We start from the raw sequence: 21921 nt of genomic DNA on the forward strand, positions 1-21921 counted from the left end.
TCCCTGGACCAGCAGCACCAGTGGATATAAATACTTTATCTTATTGGTGGGCAGCAATATCCCTTGTTTATGCGATAAGGAATGACACACTATTCCTGATCTGCCTGGCAACACATGACCGGAGATATGGGTTTGGAAAACAGACCTTTTTTTTAGTGAAAAAGCCCCAGAGAAACCTCGTCCATACATATGCAATAGAGAAGCAGGAGGAATTGAGCTTTGAGGATATAGTACAAAATAATGACGTTAGAGGTTAGGACGTGCCTGATCTGGGGTTACCAGGGGTTGATAGGTGTAACTGAAATCCCAATTTAAATGAAATATTAGAAATAGTAATAGATATGCAGGCTTTACGCTGCATGATATAAGTAATAGGAAAGGGTTAATAATGATGATGATGATGATGATGATGATGATGATGATGATGATGATGATGATGATGATGTTGGCTTTTAGTGAATTTGGGAGCGAGTTGATCTTGTGGTTTTTTGGGGGGTTCACAGTATTTTATTAGTATCTTACAAAAAAACAAAAGATATGACTTGCTATTATTCATGAATAAATAATAGAAATAATTATTGCACCAGTCAGATTTGGGCCATTGTTTATATCAGACACGGTATCCCTGGTGTAACAGGTTAGTGCAGCTGTGTGTGTGTGTGCGCCTTTAAGATGAGCTTCCTGCAGGCGAGTCATGCAGCAGGCTGGGGCTGGTCACGTGACCCGAGTCTTGTGACTGGTCTGATAGAGCAGGGAGCACATTTCTTATTGCACCTTCTAGTTTGGGATCCACTGTTGGGGGGGAGTGGAGAGCGAGTGCCTGGGATCTGTGTGACCTGGGACAGGGTGAAGGAAGGGGGGGCAGCCTGGAAGCTTAACCCTACCTGATTGCCACTAACTTGTGCACACACCCTGCTGGGAAGGCTTTTGCTTTCACTTTTTATTATATATTTAATTTTTTTTTCTTTTCCTTTTGGAGAAGGAAGCTGTCAAGAGGAATCCAGCGGCCCCAGTGCCTCTCTGCTTCTTCACTAGAAGTCAGGATGGATAACAAACCCCTTCTGCAGGATAGACCCCCAGCCTACAGCCCAGGCATGCAGGGGGCGTATGGGTATGGGCAGCAAAACTATGGGGCAATTCCAGGAGCCCCGCAGACTGCAGCCCAGCCTGGCTACCACCCTCCTCCATACCCTTATCATACTGCCACTGGTGAGTATTTCTACAGCAGTCTTCTGATCATATTTACATTTATGTGCATGTGAGTACACCCACACTCACACCCACACCCACACTCACACCCACACCCAAGCTTAAAATGGAAAAAAAGGCTGGATGCAACTGTAGAAATTGGCATAAGCCAGGAAAGACGCTCAGGACTTATTGAAGGTGTAAAGGATTTATTTGTTTCTAAGACCAACGTTTCGGCCCTAATTCAGACCGTTCTCACCGAAACGTTGGTATCTTACGAAAATAAATCGTTGTTCACCTTGAAGTCCTGAGTGCCAGTCATTATTTTTGCAGGGTATGGACCTGCAGTTGCTATACTTGAGACGTGCGCGGCCGTTAGCGTTGGCGCGGCAGATCTGGGAAAATACAAGAAATGTGTATTTTCGCACTGCGAGCCAATCACAGCGTGACCTGATGCTGTAATGTCAGAGCCATGCCCCCTAGCCGCGCACGCCACTGCGTGTGCTATATTAACTAAACTCGCACGCCACGTGCACATGGGGCGCCCGCACGCGCAGCAGCGCGCACTATATAACAAGCCTTAGATGTGTGTACGAATACATATACATACGCAGGCACGCGCACTGTGATGCACATTTGCTGTTCTGTTCAGTGGTCTTTAATAAGTTCTTATTTTTCTACATACTGTATATATGTTACACTTGTTAATGGGACCAGGACGGTGGCGATTGGCTTAATGGGAATCATTAAATGTCATGTTGGTGACATACGATTGATGTATTTATATTATTGGGGGTTATTGGTACAATGTATTGGATATCAGGGAAATCATTATATAATCTATTTCCTTTAGAGAATGTACTGTGCAGTTGATCTTAGGAAGGTTTTCATGAGTCTGTGTCCTGATTGCAGACAGATGGCTGTTTCTGTGTATTATTTTGTGCAGTTAGTGGTGAGAGTAACAGAGATCTGAGGTTTGTTACCAACTTCCAAAACAGGAAGTAAAAACTCAAAGCAAAACAACAATTGCTTGAATCTGTGTGACATGATAACCGCATTAAATAGTGTCTAACACAGGACTTCCCAACTTTTTTTAATATTTTTTTGGTTAAGGAACCGAATGGGAAATTCTGAGGAACCCAAACCCTCTCTAATAGTGTGTTTGAGACTAGATGCATTGTAAGGAACCCCAACCCTCTCTAATAGCGCGCCTGAGATCAGATGCATTGTAAGGAACCCCAACCCTCTCTAATAGCGCGTCTGAGATCAGATGCATTGTAAGGAACCCCAACCCTCTCTAATAGCGCGTCTGAGATCAGATGCATTGTAAGGAACCCCAACCCTCTCTAATAGCGCGTCTGAGATCAGATGCATTGTAAGGAACCCCAACCCTCTCTAATAGCGCGTCTGAGATCAGATGCATTGTAAGGAACCCCAACTCTCTCTAATAGCGCGTCTGTGATCAGATGCATTGTAAGGAACCCCAACTCTCTCTAATAGCGCGTCTGAGATCAGATGCATTGTAAGGAACCCCCAACCCTCTCTAATAGCGCGTCTGAGATCAGATGCATTGTAAGGAACCCCAACCCTCTCTAATAGCGCGTCTGAGATCAGATGCATTGTAAGGAACCCCAACCCTCTCTAATAGCGCGTCTGAGATCAGATGCATTGTAAGGAACCCCAACCCTCTCTAATAGCTTGTCTGAGATCAGATGTATTGTAAGGAACCCCAACTCTCTCTAATATCGCGTCCGAGATCAGATGCATTGTAAGGAACCCCAACCCTCTCTAATAGCTTGTCTGAGATCAGATGCATTGTAAGGAACCCCAACTCTCTCTTATATCGCGTCCGAGATCAGATGCATTGTAAGGAACCCCAACCCTCTCTAATAGCTTGTCTGAGATCAGATGCATTGTAAGGAACCCCAACCCTCTCTAATAGCGCGTCTGAGATCAGATGCAGTGTAAATTATTCTGTATTTGGTACAATTTTGAAATTACCTGACAATTACAGGGGACCCTTTAGGGATGCCCGGGAAACCCAAGTGTTCCTGGACCCGTGGTGTGTTTTTTTTTTTTTTTTTTCAACCAGGGTTCCCAACAGTTGACGTCAATTGCTTTTCTCCATGTCCCGTTTGGTGGATATGTTGTTTTAATTGCAATTAAAGAAAATCCTGCAAAATTTGATAAATCCCAAACTTTTCTGTAACCGCCTCTGTTCCCAGTTCCTGCATTAACATCGGTTACATTGACGCTAAGAGACAAGTTCCAAATTACACTTTAATTGTCACTATATCCTAGCATAATATATATAAAATGGAAATAGCCATGTTAGTCCAGTTGTGATAGTGCAGAATAAATGAGTTCTTCAGTATAGATTCCTGTTAATCAGTATTGCCGACCTGAGGAGGACTCTTAAAAGCTTGTCATATGACATAAATTGTTAGTCCAAATAAAAAAAGTATTACCTAATACTGAAGAACTCATTAATTGTGTGTGTGTGTGTGTGTGTGTGTGTATATAATAGTACCCTGTATTGTTAACCTCTTAAGTGCCAGAGGCAATTGTTTGGTGTAGCAGGGCCGCCGGGGGGGGGGGGGGGGGGGGGGATATTTTAAATTTTTTTAATTGAATAGCTAAGATGTACTAATGTGATCATAAAGTTACAAAAAAAAAAGGGAGCGTGATGGTAATGAAACGTGTGTTACTGCGTACAGCCATGTTCCTTACACTATGTGAGGAGGATGAGTGGTGTAGTAGTTAAAGCCTAGGAATCGGATGCTGGAGATCCCAGTGCTAGCATCATGTGACCTCCTTGTCTCCGTGTCCCTCAAGCATCATATATTAGATTGTAAGCTCTTTGGACATTCCTTGTCATGTTGCGTGGTTGCTCTTTGTAGGAATGACGCGTTATTGCTAAGGAAGGTGGGAAGATTAGGGTTCGCAGTCCTAAGCACAGCGGGACGCATCATTTCGCGCGAGAGATTTGTTTTATAAGAGGACAGGATACAAGTGAAATGTGTGGGTAACAAACCTCTTCTAAACGTCCCCCAGCGGTGCCCCGGTGTCCGAGCGGTTTGGGGAAAGCCGTGCCCGCAGCTTCCTGGGAAGTCTGACGTTGTGTAGCGATAAGGAACACGGGGTCAGGGTTCTACTCATCATTTGGTTTCTGTTTTTCCCTTTCAGGGTATGTTGCCCCCCCTCAGCTGCTGTACCCCAGCACTTGCACTATAATTCAGCAGCCGGCAGCGACTACTTCCGTGGTGGTGGTCGGAGGATGTCCAGCTTGCAGGTAATTCATAAATGGGCAACCCCCCCACCCCCCTCCTACCCCCCTCCAGGGCCAAAGGGACCTACTTCCAGGGACATGTTTAAGGTTCGACTCTGGTTCATTAATACTCTTTTTATACCCAAATGTGACACCTGTAAGTATGTATTAAAGTGAGATTTGGGAGGGGTTTGATGCCCTCTGGCTCCTCCCCTTTGTGTGATGTCACCGTGTGATGTCACTGTGTGGTTGCACAGTCCTCCCTCCCACTTATCTCTCTGATAAGGACAGGGGGGGGGGGGAATAAGGGGAAGCAAAACTCTTGATTGACAGACACTTCCCCATTCAGAGACCCCTAAGAAATTCCACTTGTACCCAATTGCCATACAAATGAAAGCCGCCAAAGCGTCACTATTGTGCGAGCTGTTTAGGAAAGTCAGTTACACTGTTAATGTAATTTGTTTTTATTTTGTCTTTTTAAAGGAAGTGCCGATGTATCCAGCAGCCGTCTCTCTGATCTCCTCCCTTCCCTTATTTATCCGGCAATCATTTTCTGCCAGATTATTAGTATTTAGAGACTGCTGGTTAGGTGTAGGCTGGCATGTTAGTGGTTAACTAAGGGTTAAGCTGGTATGTTGGGGTCAAGGTTAGGCTGGTATATTGGGGCAGGGGTGCGCAAACTGGGAAGGCGCGGCGCTTTCAGAAGCCCTGTGCTCGTCCTCAACGCATTTAAATTAAATGCCAGGGGACCGCGCGAGGCCTCCGAGTTCCCGTCACGTCCCTGGCTTCGGGTGACGCGTCGCCCTGGCAACGCAACATCAAATGACGCCGTGGGGTCGCATGACCCTGCGGCGTCATTTGACACTTGAGGTAAGGGAGGGGGGGGCGAGAGCAGTGGGGAAGACCAGGCAGGGGGCGCAGGGCAAAAAGTTTGCGCACCCCTGTATTGGGGTAAAGGTTAGGCTGGCTGGTATTTAACTTGCAGCGGTTAGATGACACTGACCAAGTATCTTAGTGACGCCGAAGGGTCCCCCCGCACCGGCGCAAGGTCCCTAGATGGACTAGGGGACCCCACAGGAGCCAGCGGTGCTCAGTACAGCTCTATGTATACTGCAGGACTACAATCCAGATAAGCTGCACTTTAAGACGTTTGCCATTAAGCGCAGTATATACTTTTTTTGCTCTCCATTTCACTCCTTTATTGTTATCAAAGTGTTTTATATTTAGTTTTTTGCGCTTCTTCATTCTATTACACAGGTTTTCACATTCGCGGCGATTCAGCGGCTCCCGCAAGCAGCGGCATTCGATAACGCCACGCGTTATTTGAACTTTTTTTAATTTGACTAGAAGCTTTACATTTATACAACAAAACTTTTGCTCCACAGCTTTAATACCACTGACGCGCATTCAGTATTTTACACAAAGACACACACACACACACACACACACACACACACCCCCGCCTGCCCCTGAATCCTCCACACACGTGTAACACACACACCCCCGCCTGCCCCTGAACCCTCCCCACACGTGTAACACACACACCCCCGCCTGCCCCTGAATCCTCCCCACACGTGTAACACACACACCCCCGCCTGCCCCTGAATCCTCCACACACGTGTAACACACACACACCACCGCCTGCCCCTGAATCCTCCACACACGTGTAACACACACACACACACACACCCCCGCCTGCCCCTGAATCCTCCACACACGTGTAACACACACACACACCCCCGCCTGCCCCTGAATCCTCCCCACACGTGTAACCACGCTACGCCACCTCAATGTTCCATGTCATTACAGAATTGTCCGTCTAGATCAGTGATTCCCAACTCCTCAAGAACCCCCCACAGGTCAGGGTGTCAGGATATCCCGCCTTCAGCACCCGTGGCTCAATGAAAATGACTGAGCCACTGATTGAGCCACCGGTGCTGAAGCAGAGTTATCCTTGAAACCTGACCTGTTGATGGGACTTGAGTTGGGAAGCAATGATCTAGAGAAGGGGAGCGCAAACTTTTGTCTGCCTCCCCCCTACCCCCCACTCTTGCCTTTTCCCATGTTTTCTGGCGTTGTGACATCATGTGACCCCACGGCGTCATTTGACTCCAGGTTGCCTTGGTGACGCGTCGCCAGAAGCGGCCAGAGATCAGGTAAGGGACTTGCAGAGGCCTCACGTGCTCCTTCAGGCATTTAATTTAAATGTTGTGGGGAAGACTGCGGGACCTCTAAGCGTTGCCCCCCGCCCCCCCTCTGAAAATTGTACACCCCCCCCAGTTTGCGCACCCCTGGTCTAGAGCAGCTGTGCGCAAACTGGGAGGCGCGAGACTGAGTGCGGGGGGGGCGCGGGGTTTACAGAGGCCCGTGCGCTTCCCGAAGGCGCTTACATTAAGTGCTGGGGGGAGCTGCAGGGCCTCTGAAAACCTAACTTACCTTGGCTCCGGCGGCTTCTCACACGTGTCGCCGCGAGGTCATGTAACGTGACGTCATGATGCCGGAGCCGGTGAGGGGGGGCGCGGAGGTGAGGGGACCGCCGGCAGGGGGGCACAGGGAAAAAAGTTTGCGCCCCCCTGGGCTCTTCAATTAGTTCTCCAAAGAGGCAGATCAGAACGGAGTGGGAGGACCACGAGCTTGTTGTAAATGACATTTAGATACATAAAAGACTTCCATTTTATAATTCAGCATTGTGCCAGCGTTATGATATCTGTACTATATAGTTATATTATCTAAACTTAGGCCGAGATTATGCTGCCGGCGTCACTACCTGCGCACACTTCAGGCACTCTTCCTGTGTCAAAAAGTGTGTAATCGGGCGCTCCTTAATTAGTTCTGCAAAGTGCTAGTGCATCAATCATGTGTATAAATGAACTATCTATATCAAGTGACCAATATTATATAAAGTGAACCAAGTGAACAATTAATAAATATAAACATATAATTTCCACCACCAAATGTGAATAGTGTATTAATTGTAAAGCAGCTCAAACAAAACCCTTGTATAGACTGTTCTGGAGTCTATATCTTGATTGTATTCTTCCACAGCTAGGGGAGCGCAGGACTTTCACAGCGTGGTCATGAAAGAATAAAAGAACATTACATAGTGCAACCTGTGTGTATATATCAGGAGTACAGCCGCGGCCCCTTTTATTCTCCAACATCTCCGATTTTTTTCGGGGATTTTTTTCCCGAAAGCCACGCACTTCACCCCGTTCATGCCGCGTTCATACCGCATACCGTATATTCAATGTTACGGGGGTCACGTGGTAAGCGGCGGAAAGGCACTTAGAAAAAATCAGGCCTTTTTCCTGCCTGGGATTGATGCCGGAGGTCTCCGGAGCTAATACCAGCACCGGAGCCCCCCGGCATGCATCCGAGGCAGGAAAAATGCATTTAAAGCCCACTTCATTACCTTAGCGGCTAACCGCTTGGCCCTTGGTGGCTGTTTAGGGCTTGCGGGGGGGTTCCGGGTGGACTTAACCCCTTCATTACCTTAGCGGTTAATACCGCTACGGTCATGAAGGGATTAAGCCCTCCCGCTACCCAACCGCAAGCACTAAACAACCACCGTTGGGGCTAATACCCCCTTCACCCACCCCTGCTACCCACAATAAAAAAAATACACACACAACAGCCCCACACTAAATAAATAAATAAATGTGTGTGTGTGTGTGTGTGTGTACACACACACACACACACACACACACGTATTACAGCAACAACCCCTATAACCCCCTAACATACACATATATGCACATCAATGATACTATAGGCCGGCGGTGGCCCTCGGGTGTTCCCCGCAGGCCTGCAGTACCAATTCAGTGCACCCCAAAAAATTACAACACAAAGATACACCACCCTTAACAGATACAGTATAGTAATGTGCAAAATTACTATTATCCACATATGGATAAGAGTGAATTTGCCCATTTAAAATACATAAAGAACAATAAATACATATTGCACTCACCCATGTCCGGCTGCCACGATGAAGGCCATCCTCATCTTCATCACCGTTCATGCCCCCTCCGATGCTGCAAAACATGAACAAGAATAAAAACAGCCAATGTACAGTAATGTCCCCTAACCCCTTAATCACCATAGCGGTTATTAACCGCTACAGTCATTAAGGGGTTAACCCACCCTCACCCACCACTCGGGAGGCCTACATACCCCCCCCCCCCCCACTACCCCGTGAGGCCTAACCACCCTCACACAGGGTCTGGAGGCCTGTTGGTGGGTCCCGCCAGGCGCCATGGCCCACCAGGTGGTCTCCGCGGGCCACAATTGGATCCCCACAGTAGGCCCGCAGATGTCTGGGGGCCCCGGGTCAGACCCACAGGTGTCTGAGGGGCCTCGGGTGGTTCCCACAAGGGTCTGGGGACCCATGGTTGGGCCCTACGGGTCCGCAGTGCCCCCACAGATGTGGGGCCACCGGTTCTTCCCCGCAGGTGTCCCCCGTGGACCCGCCAGCCTGATACCCGTGAGAAACCCGAGGATACCTCAGGTGGTCTCCAGAGGTCTCTCGCAGAACAAAAGGAACCAACCCTGTATGTAAAAAAAAATAAACCTGACCTATACATTAAATACTTCAATCTCACCCCCCCCCCCCACAACAGTACAATAATGTGCAAAATAACTATTATCTAGATAGGGATAATAGATTATCTGCCCATTATTAAACACATTAAGTACATAATAAAATAACTAAAGTTCTACTGACCTCATCAATAAGAAGCCCCCATCGCCAGCAAAATCCTTGTCCTCCGTTGCCAACAAAATACATAGCCAATACATTGTAATTACATTCAGATATCAATTAACCCCTTAGCCACCCTGGCCCGATACCCACCCTTCACCCATTCATTTATACAGTGGCTTCATCATGCAACTATATATATATATATATATATATATATATATATATATATATATATATATATATATTTAAGAATAGAATAAAAACAGCCAATGTACAGTAATGTCCCCTAACCGCTTAATCACCATAGCGGTTATTAACCGCTACAGTCATTAAGGGGTTAACCCACCCTCACCCACCACTCGGGAGGCCTACATACCTGTCTGTGGGTGGTTTTCTGGGTATGCACCTTGACCCTGGCTGTGCTCAAAGCTGTGACCATGCAGCAAGCTTAAGCCTATAGGGAACCATGTTAAAAATGGTTATTGAGGCAAAAAGTGACACTGTGTGCTCATTTGCATGTCATTTCCCAGAATCCCTTGATGCAGTGGAAGTGCTGTATGCTGGGTGATGATGGGGAAAGGCGGGGTTGCAGACCTGCCTAAGACATGCAGATGACATGCAGATGAGCATACAGTTATATTTATATATATATAACCAATATACAAAGTACATGCTCAAATAAAAATACCACTTCTCCATATCAGCCACAGTCAAATAAATTCCTATTTCCGAAACAAATCAAATCTCATCTTCCAATCTAAAGCATCAAATGCCAATCAAAACATTGAATTTACATTGTGTACATGATGCATACAATCTATGCACCATGTACACTCTACAAATCAATGTTAACAATAAAATATTCCAAACAAAATACCATTAAATCCAAACAAGTATACTATTTAAACCAAGCAAGTCACCATAAATCAATTAGCATTAATTAATCACATCCAAAAACAATTTAAATACCATCCATAACAATTACACAATTAACTATTTCAATCGTTAAACAGAATAAGTTACCATCCGCCAAAATATAAGTACCAAAAAGAATACAATATACAAAAGCAAGCCTCACCATGACCTAAAGCAGCGTTTGCCCAAACTTTTTTTTCCCGTGACCCGGTTATTTTTGAACTTCTCCTTCGTGACCCATTAAAAATGTTATCGCCTATACTGACCGATAGGTAAAATAAAACAGTTATGAATGTCCATACAGATTTCATATATCTCCCAATCCTCTCTATTCTCTCCCCCCCCCCACACATTCTCTCTCTGTGCACAGACGCACACAGTCACTGACCTACATACACTCACACAGACAGACCAACACAGACACTGACCACGCACAGACACCCACACCGTTAGACCTGAACAGACACAGCCACTGCTGGCCTGCACAGACACACACACCGACACTGATACACACACACACACACACAGCCACTGATTCATACACACACACACAGCCACTGATACACACACAGCCACTGATACATACACACACACACACACCCACTGATACATACACACACACACGCACACACACACTCTCCCCTATACACAGATACACACACACACACACACACAAAGTGGATTACAGAGGCAGCGACGGATCTGAGTGACTGGAGGGGGGGGCGGGGGAGAGAGGAAAGGCCGCGATCCGAGCCACCACTGCCTGCCCCCGCGCCATCTCCTGCACCCGCGCCCATCTACCGTACCCGCGCCCATCTCACGCACCAAGGGGCACGGGGAAAGAGAGCACAAGGACAGGCGGCACAGGTACAACCCCCCCCGGCGGGTGCTCCCCCGCTACCACTTCCTACCTACACCAGGGCATCGTGTTCTGTGTCCTGTGGGCGCGGAGCATGGTGTTGGCAGCCTGCACCACTTCAGCACCGTCCCGCACCTCCCCTCGGGCCGCCGCAAGGAGAGAGGGAGAGGGGGGGAGGGACACCGCGTGGCCAGCCTCTCTGCGACCCGGCAATTTTGCTTCCGTGGCCCGGTGCCGGGTCGCGACCCACCATTTGGGAAACGCTGACCTAAAGTACACCATACAAGACCAAAAATGACATCTATCTAATTAGAAAATACATTACACACATTTATGCATACTGTAGCGGCATAGCCAAAATAATTTTAAATACTGCAAAACAAGCTTTTCAAACAAAATAATTTCTTACCCTGTATGTATATATCGATCTAGACATATATACATTACATACATACATACATACAGTGGCAAGAAATAATCTTAAAAAATAAAAACACATGTAAAAAAAAAAATGTACATTTCTTTTGTTCACTTACCATTACTTGACCCACTCACCGACTCCCGTTGAACAGCTTACTCTCGAACCAATCCACGCACAGGAACCCATAAAATAATAAAACACCACAATGCAGGGGTCTTCTATTTGTAATCCATCTTCATCTGTATTCTTCTTTCTTGTGTCTTCCGCTCTCTTCCGGGGTCTTCTTCTCTTCTTCGGCCACGCCCTGGTCTTGTTTCTTCGGTAGGAGGTCCTTCCTCCTCGGGGCGCCTGCCTTCAAAATGAGACGACATAGGCTTTTATATACAATGAGTTTTAGTGGCAAACGACACTTTGCTGCCTAAGCAACTGGTAGAAAGTCTACAAGTGCTCTTTGTGGGCCAGATATAGCCCACAATCCTGTTATAGGCTAAATGTATTAAGTCCTCTCCTCCCCCCCCCCATCCTCTCCTCCCCCCCCCATCCTCTCCTCCCCCCCCCCCCATCCTCTCCTCCCCCCCCCATCCTCTCCTCCCCCCCCCCCCATCCTCTCCTCCCCCCCATCCTCTCCTCCCCCCCCATCCTCTTCCCCCCCCATCCTCTTCCCCCCCCATCCTCTTCCCCCCCCATCCTCTCCCCCCCATCCTCTCCTCCCCCCCATCCTCTCCTCCCCCCCATCCTCTCCTCCCCCCCATCCTCTCCTCCCCCCCATCCTCTCCTCCCGCCCCATCCTGTCCTCAACCCTGTCCTCTCCCCCCCATCCTCTCCTCCCCCCCCCAGCCTCTCCTCCCCCCCATCCTCTCCTCCCCCCCATCCTATCCTCTCCACCCATCCTCTCCTCCCCTCCCTCTCTCTCACCCTCCATCCTCCCCTCCCTCTCTCTCACCCTCCATCCTCTCCTCCCCTCCCTCTCTCTCACCCTCCATCCTCTCCTCCCTCTCTCTCACCCTCCATCCTCTCCTCCCTCTCTCTCACCCTCCATCCTCTCCTCCCTCTCTCTCACCCTCCACCCTCTCCTCCCTCTCTCTCACCCTCCATCCTCTCCTCCCTCTCTCTCACCCTCCATCCTCTCCTCCCTCTCTCTCACCCTCCATCCTCTCCTCCCTCTCTCTCACCCTCCATCCTCTCCTCCCCATCCTCTCCTCCCTCTTCCTCCCCCCCATCCTCTCCTCCCCCTGGGCAAAGGCTGCTATTCCCTGGCCCATGTCCGCTAAATGGTGCTAAGGCTGCGGTCCTAGTGCACGCGCGCCCAGCGGGGGGAGGGGGGGGCGGCGCATGCACAGTGCTGCACACACGGTCCTGGGAGGGAGAGGTTGGGAGGGGGCGGGGATTTGCGGGGGCGTGGCCATGACCTCACGCGGCTAGTTCGCCCTCATTGGCCACGGCTCTGCCGCAAGTTCCACACACACTTTTTTTTTGTGTGGAATCTTGTAGTACAGCGCGGCGGCTGAATGTGCGCTGACGCATGTACTCTGCCCTGAGTGACTGGGGGGCCGGTGCTTGTGCGCACAGCGTACGCCGAGGCATGTGCTGTGCCAGTCACGGAGACCGCAGCCTAAGCCTCATCGCCCATTTATTTGTATGGGAGATAAGGCATGCTAAAATGTAGCACCATTTAGTGAATGCGGGCTCCTGCATGCTTGTAGTACAGATGTTTCCGCGGGAGAAATAGCATGGTAGCCCTGTCCCCTTCTTGCGCTGCTTTTGCATTGTGTATTTTTCTCTGCAATGCGCCAGTGCAACTAATAGCGTGAACAACATGTGCACCAAGCATTCATGGCCCACGTTCACTAAAGCGCGCTAAGCATTCGCACACCTTAAAGTGCAAATCTGATTGCTTTTTTTTCAGTTCTGATGCTCCGTTCAGGTGATATAATCATTTGCAATATTAATTGTATGGGGGGCCAACATGAAGCTCTCCCCAGGGCCCAGTGGAGTCTAAACGTTACCGTGGGAACTGCAGAGGCTAGCGATTTTAAGAAAATCATGTTTTTAAGAAAATCATGTTTTTATCACAGAACGACCATTTAGACAAGCTCAGGACATGCACAGGGACAAGATACAAACATCGAGTTAAAGCGGTATACGCTGTTCTGGGAATTTGCGGCTTTAACAGGCTCGCAATAAATATACATGAGTGCAGGAGCTCTCGATGGGTGTCCTGTACATATGAACTGAGTAACATACAGGGGCGAGAACGTTTGGAAAACCCTTTGGATTTTCTCATATTTCAAACCTAAAATGTTGTTGGAGCTCGCCGATCATCTAAGTGCTCTTTGGAGAACTTCAGACGGCAGCAATGTTCTTATTAGAGAGCCGTGGTTTCCTCCTGGCTATCCTTCCATGAACACCATTCTTGTTCAGTCTTTTTCTGATAGTTGAGTCATGAACACTCACATCAGCCAAAGCGAGAGCGGCTTGCTGATCCCTGGATGTTACTCTGGGGTTCTTTGTGACTTCCCGGATGATTTGCCAGTTTGTTCTTGGAGAGGTTGTTGTAGTATGACCGCTCCTGGGTAGAGTCACTGTGGTCTTGAACTTTCTTCATTTGTAGACTCTGACAGTGGATTGGTGGATCTGTGAATCCTTAGAAATGGTTTTATAACCCTTTCTAGACTGCTGAGCATTAGCAACTGCTTTTCTGGGGTGCTCAGAGATTTCTTGTGACCCTGGCATGACATATTTCCACACACCTGTATGGTGAAGACCAAACTCACAAAGTTGCTGATCTTTACAGTATGTAGGGTGGGGCCTCTCAGTTACCCCTGTGTTCCTCCACTCGTTCCTCTGAACGCCTTTGGAGGAAATCTCATACTCTCGCAGACTTCCTTCACTACAAATTTATACTATCCTGTTTCAACTCTGACCTCTCGCAAGCTAAACAAGCCTACTTTTCTTCACTAATCAACATGCACAAGTCTAACCCACGCCGACTGTTCTCTGTCTTTGATACTCTACTCAAACCACCCTCAGCTGCCTCTCCTTCCTCCATCTCCGCTCAGGACTTTGCTGACTATTTTAAGGAAAAGGTGGAATCCATATGTCAGAACATCCCATCTGTTTCTTCCTCCCATCCTACACCTCTTCCTAACTCTCTCCTCCTGCCTTCCTTGTCTATTTTTCCACTGTCTCAGAGGAGGATGTGTCGCTGTTGGTCGCCTCTTCTCCCTCTACCACTTGCTCTCTTGACCCCATTCCCTCCCATCTCCTAAAACCTCTTGGTCCTACTATAATCCCTACGCTCACACACATTTTTAACTCCTCCCTCTGCTCTGGAACCTTTCCATCCTCCTTCAAACATGCAACAGTTATAGCATTACTCAAAAACAGCAAGCTTGACCCTACCTGTCTTTCTAACTATCGACCTGTCTCCCCTCCCTCCTGCCTTTTGCCTCTAAACTCCTTGAACGTCTTGTATTCTCTCGCTTGCTCCATTTTCTCAACACCTATTCTCTCCTAGACCCTCTACAATTTGGCTTCCGCACTGCTCACTCCACGGAAACAGCCCTCATTAAAATAACTGACGACCTCCATGCTGCCAAAGACAGAGGTCATTACACTCTGCTCATATTACTCAACCTCTCTGCAGCATTTGACACCGTGGACCACCCTCTTCTCCTTCATATTCTCCATACTCTTGGTATTCGGATCAAAGCTCTATCCTGGATCTCATCCTACCTCTCCCAACGTACTTTCAGTGTCTCTTCTGCTAACACCTCCTCTATTGATCTCTCTGTGAGGGTACCCCAGGGCTCTGTCCTGGGACCTCTTCTCTTTTCTCTGTACACACTATCTCTAGGTGACCTAATAACATCTTTTGGGTTTAAATATCAACTCTATGCTGACGACACACAAATGTACTTTTCAACACCCGACCTTACACCTGCTGTACAAACCAAAGTCTCTGAATGTCTCTCTGCTATATCATCCTGGATGGCCCTCCGCCGCCTTAAACTCAACATGGCTAAAACAGAGCTCCTCATTCTTCCTCCCAAACCTAGCCCTACTGCCTCCTTCCACATTACTGTTGGAACTACGATCATTCACCCAGTAGCCCAAGCACGCTGCCTAGGGGGTCACACTCTACTCCTCTCACATTCACCCCTCACATTCAAAACATATATAAAACCTGTTGCTTTTTCCTCCGCAATATAACAAAGATACGCCCCTTCCTCTGTTGCTCAACTGCTAAAACTCTGACTCAGGCCCTCATTTTCTCCCGTCTCGATTACTGTAACCTCCTGCTGTCCGGCCTTCCTACCTCTCACCTGTCTCCCCTACAATCTATCCTACACGCTGCTGCCAGAATCACTCTACTCTTTCCTAGATCCATCTCAGCATCTCCCCTCATGAAATCCCTCTCCTGGCTTCCGATCAAATCCCGCATCTCACACTCCATTCTTCTCCTCACTTTTAAAGCTTTACACTCTTCTGCCCCTCCTTACATCTCAGCCCTAATTTCTCGTTATGCACCATCCAGACTCTTGCATTCTTCTCAAGGATGTCTTCTTTCTACCCCCTTTGTATCTAAAGCCCTCTCCCGCCTTAAACCTTTTCACTGACTGCCCCACACCTCTGGAATGCCCTTCCCCTCAGTACCCGACTAGCACCCTCTCTATCCACCTTTAAGACCCACCTTAAGACACACTTGCTTAAAGAAGCATATGAATAACACTGTGGATATTCTGAACACATGATACATAAAGCTTGGCCCCCTGCAGACGCATTTACCAGAACTCCCTCCTACTGTCTCTGTACGTTCTCCCTACCTACCAATTAGACTGTAAGCTCCTCGGGGCAGGGACTCCTCTTCCTTAATGTTACTTTTATGTCTAAAGCACTTATTCCCATGACCTGTTATTTATATTATCTGTTATTTATTGGATTACCACATGTATTACTACTGTGAAGCGCTATGTACATTAATGGCGCTATATAAATAAAGACATACAATACAATGTACCTAATTATTTAAACACCTTATTCTAATTATCCCCTTTAATTTAGCTGATAAAATCAGGGTTTCACTTTTGCACATACCCTGACTCTTAATTACTCATTGTTTGTTTAATTTGTACATCATTTTGTTTCAAAAGACATGGACTTGATTAATATAAACCCTATTGGATTTTTAAGAAAAGACTGATATTGATTCCAGGTTATCATGGAAAAACTATGGAATTTCTGTATAAACCCAGGGGGCTTGTAGAAGCCCCCCACCTCCCCCCCTTTTAGCTCCCATGGGAGTATAATACAGAATCCACAAGCAGCGGAACTTTAAAGCTGAAATCCCACACAGTCGGACAGTTTAATTTCTAGGCTCCTGAATGTGGAAGTGTTTGAATCAGGTGTTTTCTTTCCCCTTATCCCGTCCTGTCCTTATCAGAGAGCCAATAAATGGAGGGGGGACTTGGCTGTACAAGAACTTGCTGATAACACAGTGACATCACACAAGGGAGCAGGCATAGGAAAGCACACCCCTCCCAAGTCTCACTTTAAACAATATATTAGAAATACTCTAAAGATGAGACCCCTTGCACACATCACTGGGATTGGCCTTTTAACCACACGCTGTTCATATTTGGCTGTTTTTCAGCAGGAGTCTGATTAAATAATTTGATGTGAACGGAAAACTGAGACTGTATTGAGGACGAGATCAGTATGTGCCTTTTTTTTTTTTAATAGCATGTGAGTATCACATGTGCACAGTACTTAGTCAGGGACAGATATTGGTGCGTATTATTACATAATCCAGCAGAGTAGGGGAGGGACCAAATGAGACCATTCACGGTACTGTGCCAAAATATGATGCAGACTCTTCTAGCAGCAATGCATGTGGTAATGTTTCCCTATATTACACCATATCTTTCCTACAAATAAAATGTATACACAAATGATCAATAGATGATCACAAAAGAATCCCCTATCGTTGCCCTCAAACCATATTTAATCACTATCTGAGAAATAGACTAAATATCTGTAAGTAGATAGATAATTTCATAGTAGATAGTCTAATACTGAGAAGGGTAGTGTCATATAAAATACAGTGAATATAACTTAAATATAAAATATCCCCAGTGGTGGGATAGGATGCTTTGGATCTGATCTACACCAGTTCTCTAGAGATACTTCTGGTATGTAATAGTACCTTATTATTTACGTTCTCTAAGAGGGGCACAGTTAATTAGTAGCAGCCATGCAAATTGGTGTAATAATGTAATTTTGCTTGCAAAATGAAATTGATACTAGTCGGTTTACTATGAACATGACTGGTGAATGATTATTATATATTATAACCAAGAAGCCCCATCCACAATAGTTCCTAATGTCTCCTATAAGATATTGAAGTTGTCACGCTCTCTAATACAGCGGTGCGCAAACTGGGGGGCGGGGGATTTTTCTGGGGGGGAGGGGGCGCGCGCGTTTTTTTTTATTTGTGATGACATTGTTGTGCTAAGATTTCTCGCATCTTTCTGGGCTGTAATTGGTCAGCAACAGAATTGAAGTATTGTGTGTAGTAGCCGTCTCGGAGACATCACACATGTACAAAACAAGGCGATATCATTGTATTTTTTTTTTAAATCCATGTAGCTCTGTAAATGAACATGTACATTATAACCCCCGACTCAAAGCCCTCTCCCACCTTAAACCTTTTTCACTGACTGCCCCACACCTCTGGAATGCCCTTCCCCTCAGTACCCGACTAGCACCCTCTCTATCCACCTTTAAGACTCACCTTAAGACACACTTGCTTAAAGAAGCATATGAATAGCACTGTGGATATTCTGAACACCGATACATAAAGCTTGGCCCCCTGCAGACGCACTTACCAGAACTCCCTCCTACTGTCTCTGTACGTTCTCCCTACCTACCAATTAGACTGTAAGCTCCTCGGGGCAGGGACTCCTCTTCCTTAATGTTATGTTTGTCTAAAGCACTTATTCCCATGATCTGTTATTTATATTATCTGTTATTTATTTGATTACCACATGTATTACTACTGTGAAGCGCTATGTACATTAATGGCGCTATATAAATAAAGACATACAATACAATAACACTTCTACATATTAGATACATTGTGACACGCGCCAGGATTCACTAAGCCGCTATGCGGGGTTATGGAACGGAGACCTGGCAGTAACTGCTACTCACTTGGTTGGCAGTTACCAAACCGGAGCCTCCTGCATCGCAGCTCGGTGAATCCGCCAGGCTGAGAATACATCTCACGGCAGCTTGTGACGTTCCATGAAGTCGGTGTCTTGTCGCAAACGTTAACGTGTAATTGCATGTGTTTTTGTTCACTGCAGAGTCGGCGTTTTGGAGGACGACTTTACTTGCCTGGGGATACTATGCGCCATCTTCTTCTTTCCGATTGGGATCCTCTTCTGCCTGGCGTTAAGACAGCGAAGGTGCCCCAACTGTGGGGCGACGTTTGGTTAAGAGGATCACTTCCAACCGTGCCCACGGAGGCTTCCCTGTCATACATTTCTCATTTTCTGATGTAACGGCCACTAGGTGCACAACCCTTATATTTGATTAAATAGTATATTTGGGATGTGTGAAATAATGTGTTCTTTCTTTGGCACGAGGGAAATCTCTCTGCTGTTGTGGCACAAAACTCCCACACACAATTAATTACTGGTGCCTTTTCAAATAGTAAAAAAAAAATATATATATATCTATCTATCTATCTAGATATATATATATATATATATATATATATATATATATATATATATATATATATATATATATATATATATATATATAATTATTTCCACCTGTGCTCATTGTTTTGTAATGTAAAGATGATTTTGCCTTTGATTGGGTTTAGCTACTATATTTGTATCGCATTTCTCACTGTAAGATGTCTTTTAAAAAAAAAAAAAAAAAAAAAAGCTTTTTTTTATATTCCCGAAATAAGCACTGTGAAAATACTGTATTAAAAGTGTAGATCATTCAGCTGAACAAATGCTCTTCCCTGTATTGCGCTGAATGGCATTAAAAATAATATTTACCATGTAATTATCTGCTTCATCGCTTTCACACTTAAGCTCTCTCATGGAGTATGAAAACAATTTGATTTGAAACGTCCATATATTTGTAATTCCCCCCGCTGCTAGGTGAATGAGGTAATAACCTCATATGACCTTGTTCCTTCTCCTCCAGCAACGCAGTTTATAGATTTTGTAGTCAATGATCACCAGCATCCTAATAACTCTTCCAAAACCGTTATATTGGATATTTTAGTGATGCTACTTAAAGCAGCAGTTCATGGATAAGATCTCATGCTGAAGTGGATGTCCCAGAGCAGGATTCTACATGATACACTCCATGCATACATATAACTCTTCGCTGGCTACGCTGGGGAAAGTCTATGAAAAGTTTTAGTTTTCACAAAACTGCACCAGATTTTAGTTTTTTTTGTTTACAAGCACAAATCGTTTCTTTCATTAACGAGCTCCACAGACAAAATGAGAGCAGTCATTTACTCTGATATGGATAAATAATGGTAAGTGGCCAAGCTCCAGACGGTCTGAAAATGCTGCCATCGTACAAAGTCAGGGAAGTTGATTTCCACTTCGAATACCATTTCTGCGTATCACAGGCTACGGGAATTAGAACAAAGTAAACACGTATCTGACATTTTAATCGATTTTAATTATTTAAGTGTCAACCCTGCAGGTTGTGATCCCTTTTACTAGAACACAAGTGCTTCATATATGAACTTGTGTACAGCACTTTCAAAACCCAACTCCGGTGTCAAATAATGCAAGTAGCAGAACACATGCAAACTATTGTGTATCTGCAGCAAGTATACATGCAATAAAGACTATTGCTGATGCTTATCTGGTTACGAGACAACCAGATTAGAGGCAATGTGCCATATGGGTAATCTTTACCAAACAGTTTGTACAGGATTTCCATGTAGTACAATAAAAAAAAAAGTACATTTTGAAAATAAACAGTGCTAACGGTATACAAAGCACAATCTTGGGGCACAGGGCTGCCTAAGCTGTGGGACCAGCAATACATATATATTCAATAATACTATTACCTGTAAATAAAGTCTGATCAAAATGACCTGATACGGTTTCCTCTTTCTATGGTGATGGCATATGGCTCGGCATTCATAGTCCCAGGCAGGGACGAAACGCGTCAGAGTTCGCTCTGTAGCACCTTTTTAGTGTATATGCACTTTAATAAACTACCTTTTTATTAATTCACTTTGCGTGTGGACTTCGATTCCCTTCAACCCTGACGGCAGCAGTGCACCGCCTACCTGTTCTATTTTTGCTTGATTCCCCCGGCTTGGAGAACGCTACACATCACTTCCGGCACAGAGTATCCTGACGTCATCGGCTGATGGTGGACGCCGAACGCGGAGCGCGGATCAGAGACAGACTTCGTGTCAAGACAGTGAGTGCATTTGCCCTTTCATTTATCCCCCGTTATTACCTCCGCAGTGGGGTTCTTGGTCTGGTGTGGCGCCGGGAATTGTGAGGCAGTGGCGGAGGGTGGCGGCATACTTAGCCGTTTTGTCCCTTCTCAGGGGACGCGGCGGTATTGTTGCCACGGTGCCTCCTTACCATTATACAGCCCCTACCCGTGTGAAGCCACTATCACTCGATCAAGTGGGGTGACTATATTATTCATTATTCATGATATGTACAACACTGGGACTCTGAACGGAAGTTGACTTTATTTATACATATACTATCAGTTTATTCTGGATGATTGTTATAACTGGCACACAATTTGGAGCATCAGTGTTTCCTGTGAAGTGATTCTGGGATTTTCTTTGCCTGTTAAATACATATGTAGCACCCTGCTAGAATCTTCCCCTTGCCCTGCATGTCAGTTCTGGTCAGCTACAGGCAGTGCCAGGGTTAACTAGTCGGCAGGCGCGACCGCGTGGAGTCGGCTGTTCCTGATGTTCCCTGTGGAGAAGCAGCCACGTGTTCTTCCTGTAAGAAGAGCAGCGCAGTGATGGATGCTGTGGCGGTGCCTGCTGGTACATCGCCTGTTCCTGTTCTAGACTCGTCTTTGGTGGCGAGGAAAGCTGATACTCCGAATTTGTTTTTGCTCCGGTGCCAAGCCATAAAGAAGGCCTGGGAGTGAGCTGCTTTAAATGCTGGGTCATCCGACTTGGTCCCAGTATCTCTGTCCGAGGAGGGAGATGTTGCTACGCTGGTGTTGGCCATCGGCAGAGGCAGATTGCAGGAAGGCATTAAACCGGGACATATATTTCTTGCTACGGCTATAGAGGCTGTGAGTCGGGACTTTTTGGTTGCTCCGGTGTTGGTGTCAGCTGCACCCCTGGAGTACCAGGACATTATTGAGCCGGACAATGTGCACAAATGTAATGACTTACATGCAAACGTTCCCTAAAGGTTTCTCCTATATTATGTGAGATGAGTAAGCCCTTAAGCCCTAGACCGGCATCCCCACCAGTAGCGACGGTATCCCCAAAATGTATGTCCAAAACTATGTCTGACAGCATTATG

The 21921-nt window shown here is 46.3% G+C and overlaps 1 protein-coding gene across 1 annotated transcript; it reads left to right on the plus strand.

Annotated features, from left to right (window-relative positions):
• The first annotated feature begins 712 nt into the window (after window positions 1-712).
• Window positions 713-20640, plus strand: BRI3 (brain protein I3). The gene is made up of 3 exons (XM_075565468.1): window positions 713-1209; window positions 4375-4480; window positions 18721-20640. Exons 1-3 carry the CDS (start codon window positions 1044-1046, stop codon window positions 18851-18853), a joined length of 405 nt encoding a protein of 134 aa, XP_075421583.1. The 5' UTR covers window positions 713-1043; the 3' UTR covers window positions 18854-20640.
• The last annotated feature ends 1281 nt before the right edge of the window (window positions 20641-21921 follow it).

Source organism: Ascaphus truei, chromosome 11, assembly GCF_040206685.1.
Source record: "Ascaphus truei isolate aAscTru1 chromosome 11, aAscTru1.hap1, whole genome shotgun sequence".
NCBI lineage: Eukaryota > Metazoa > Chordata > Amphibia > Anura > Ascaphidae > Ascaphus > Ascaphus truei.

Coding starts and splice junctions, on each gene's coding strand:
- BRI3 (XM_075565468.1), top strand. CDS start 1,044: ATGGATAACAAACCCCTTCTGCAGGATAGACCCCCAGCCTACAGCCCA. Junction 1,210..4,374: donor CCCTTATCATACTGCCACTG/GTGAGTATTTCT, acceptor TTTCCCTTTCAG/GGTATGTTGCCCCCCCTCAG. Junction 4,481..18,720: donor GGAGGATGTCCAGCTTGCAG/GTAATTCATAAA, acceptor TGTTCACTGCAG/AGTCGGCGTTTTGGAGGACG.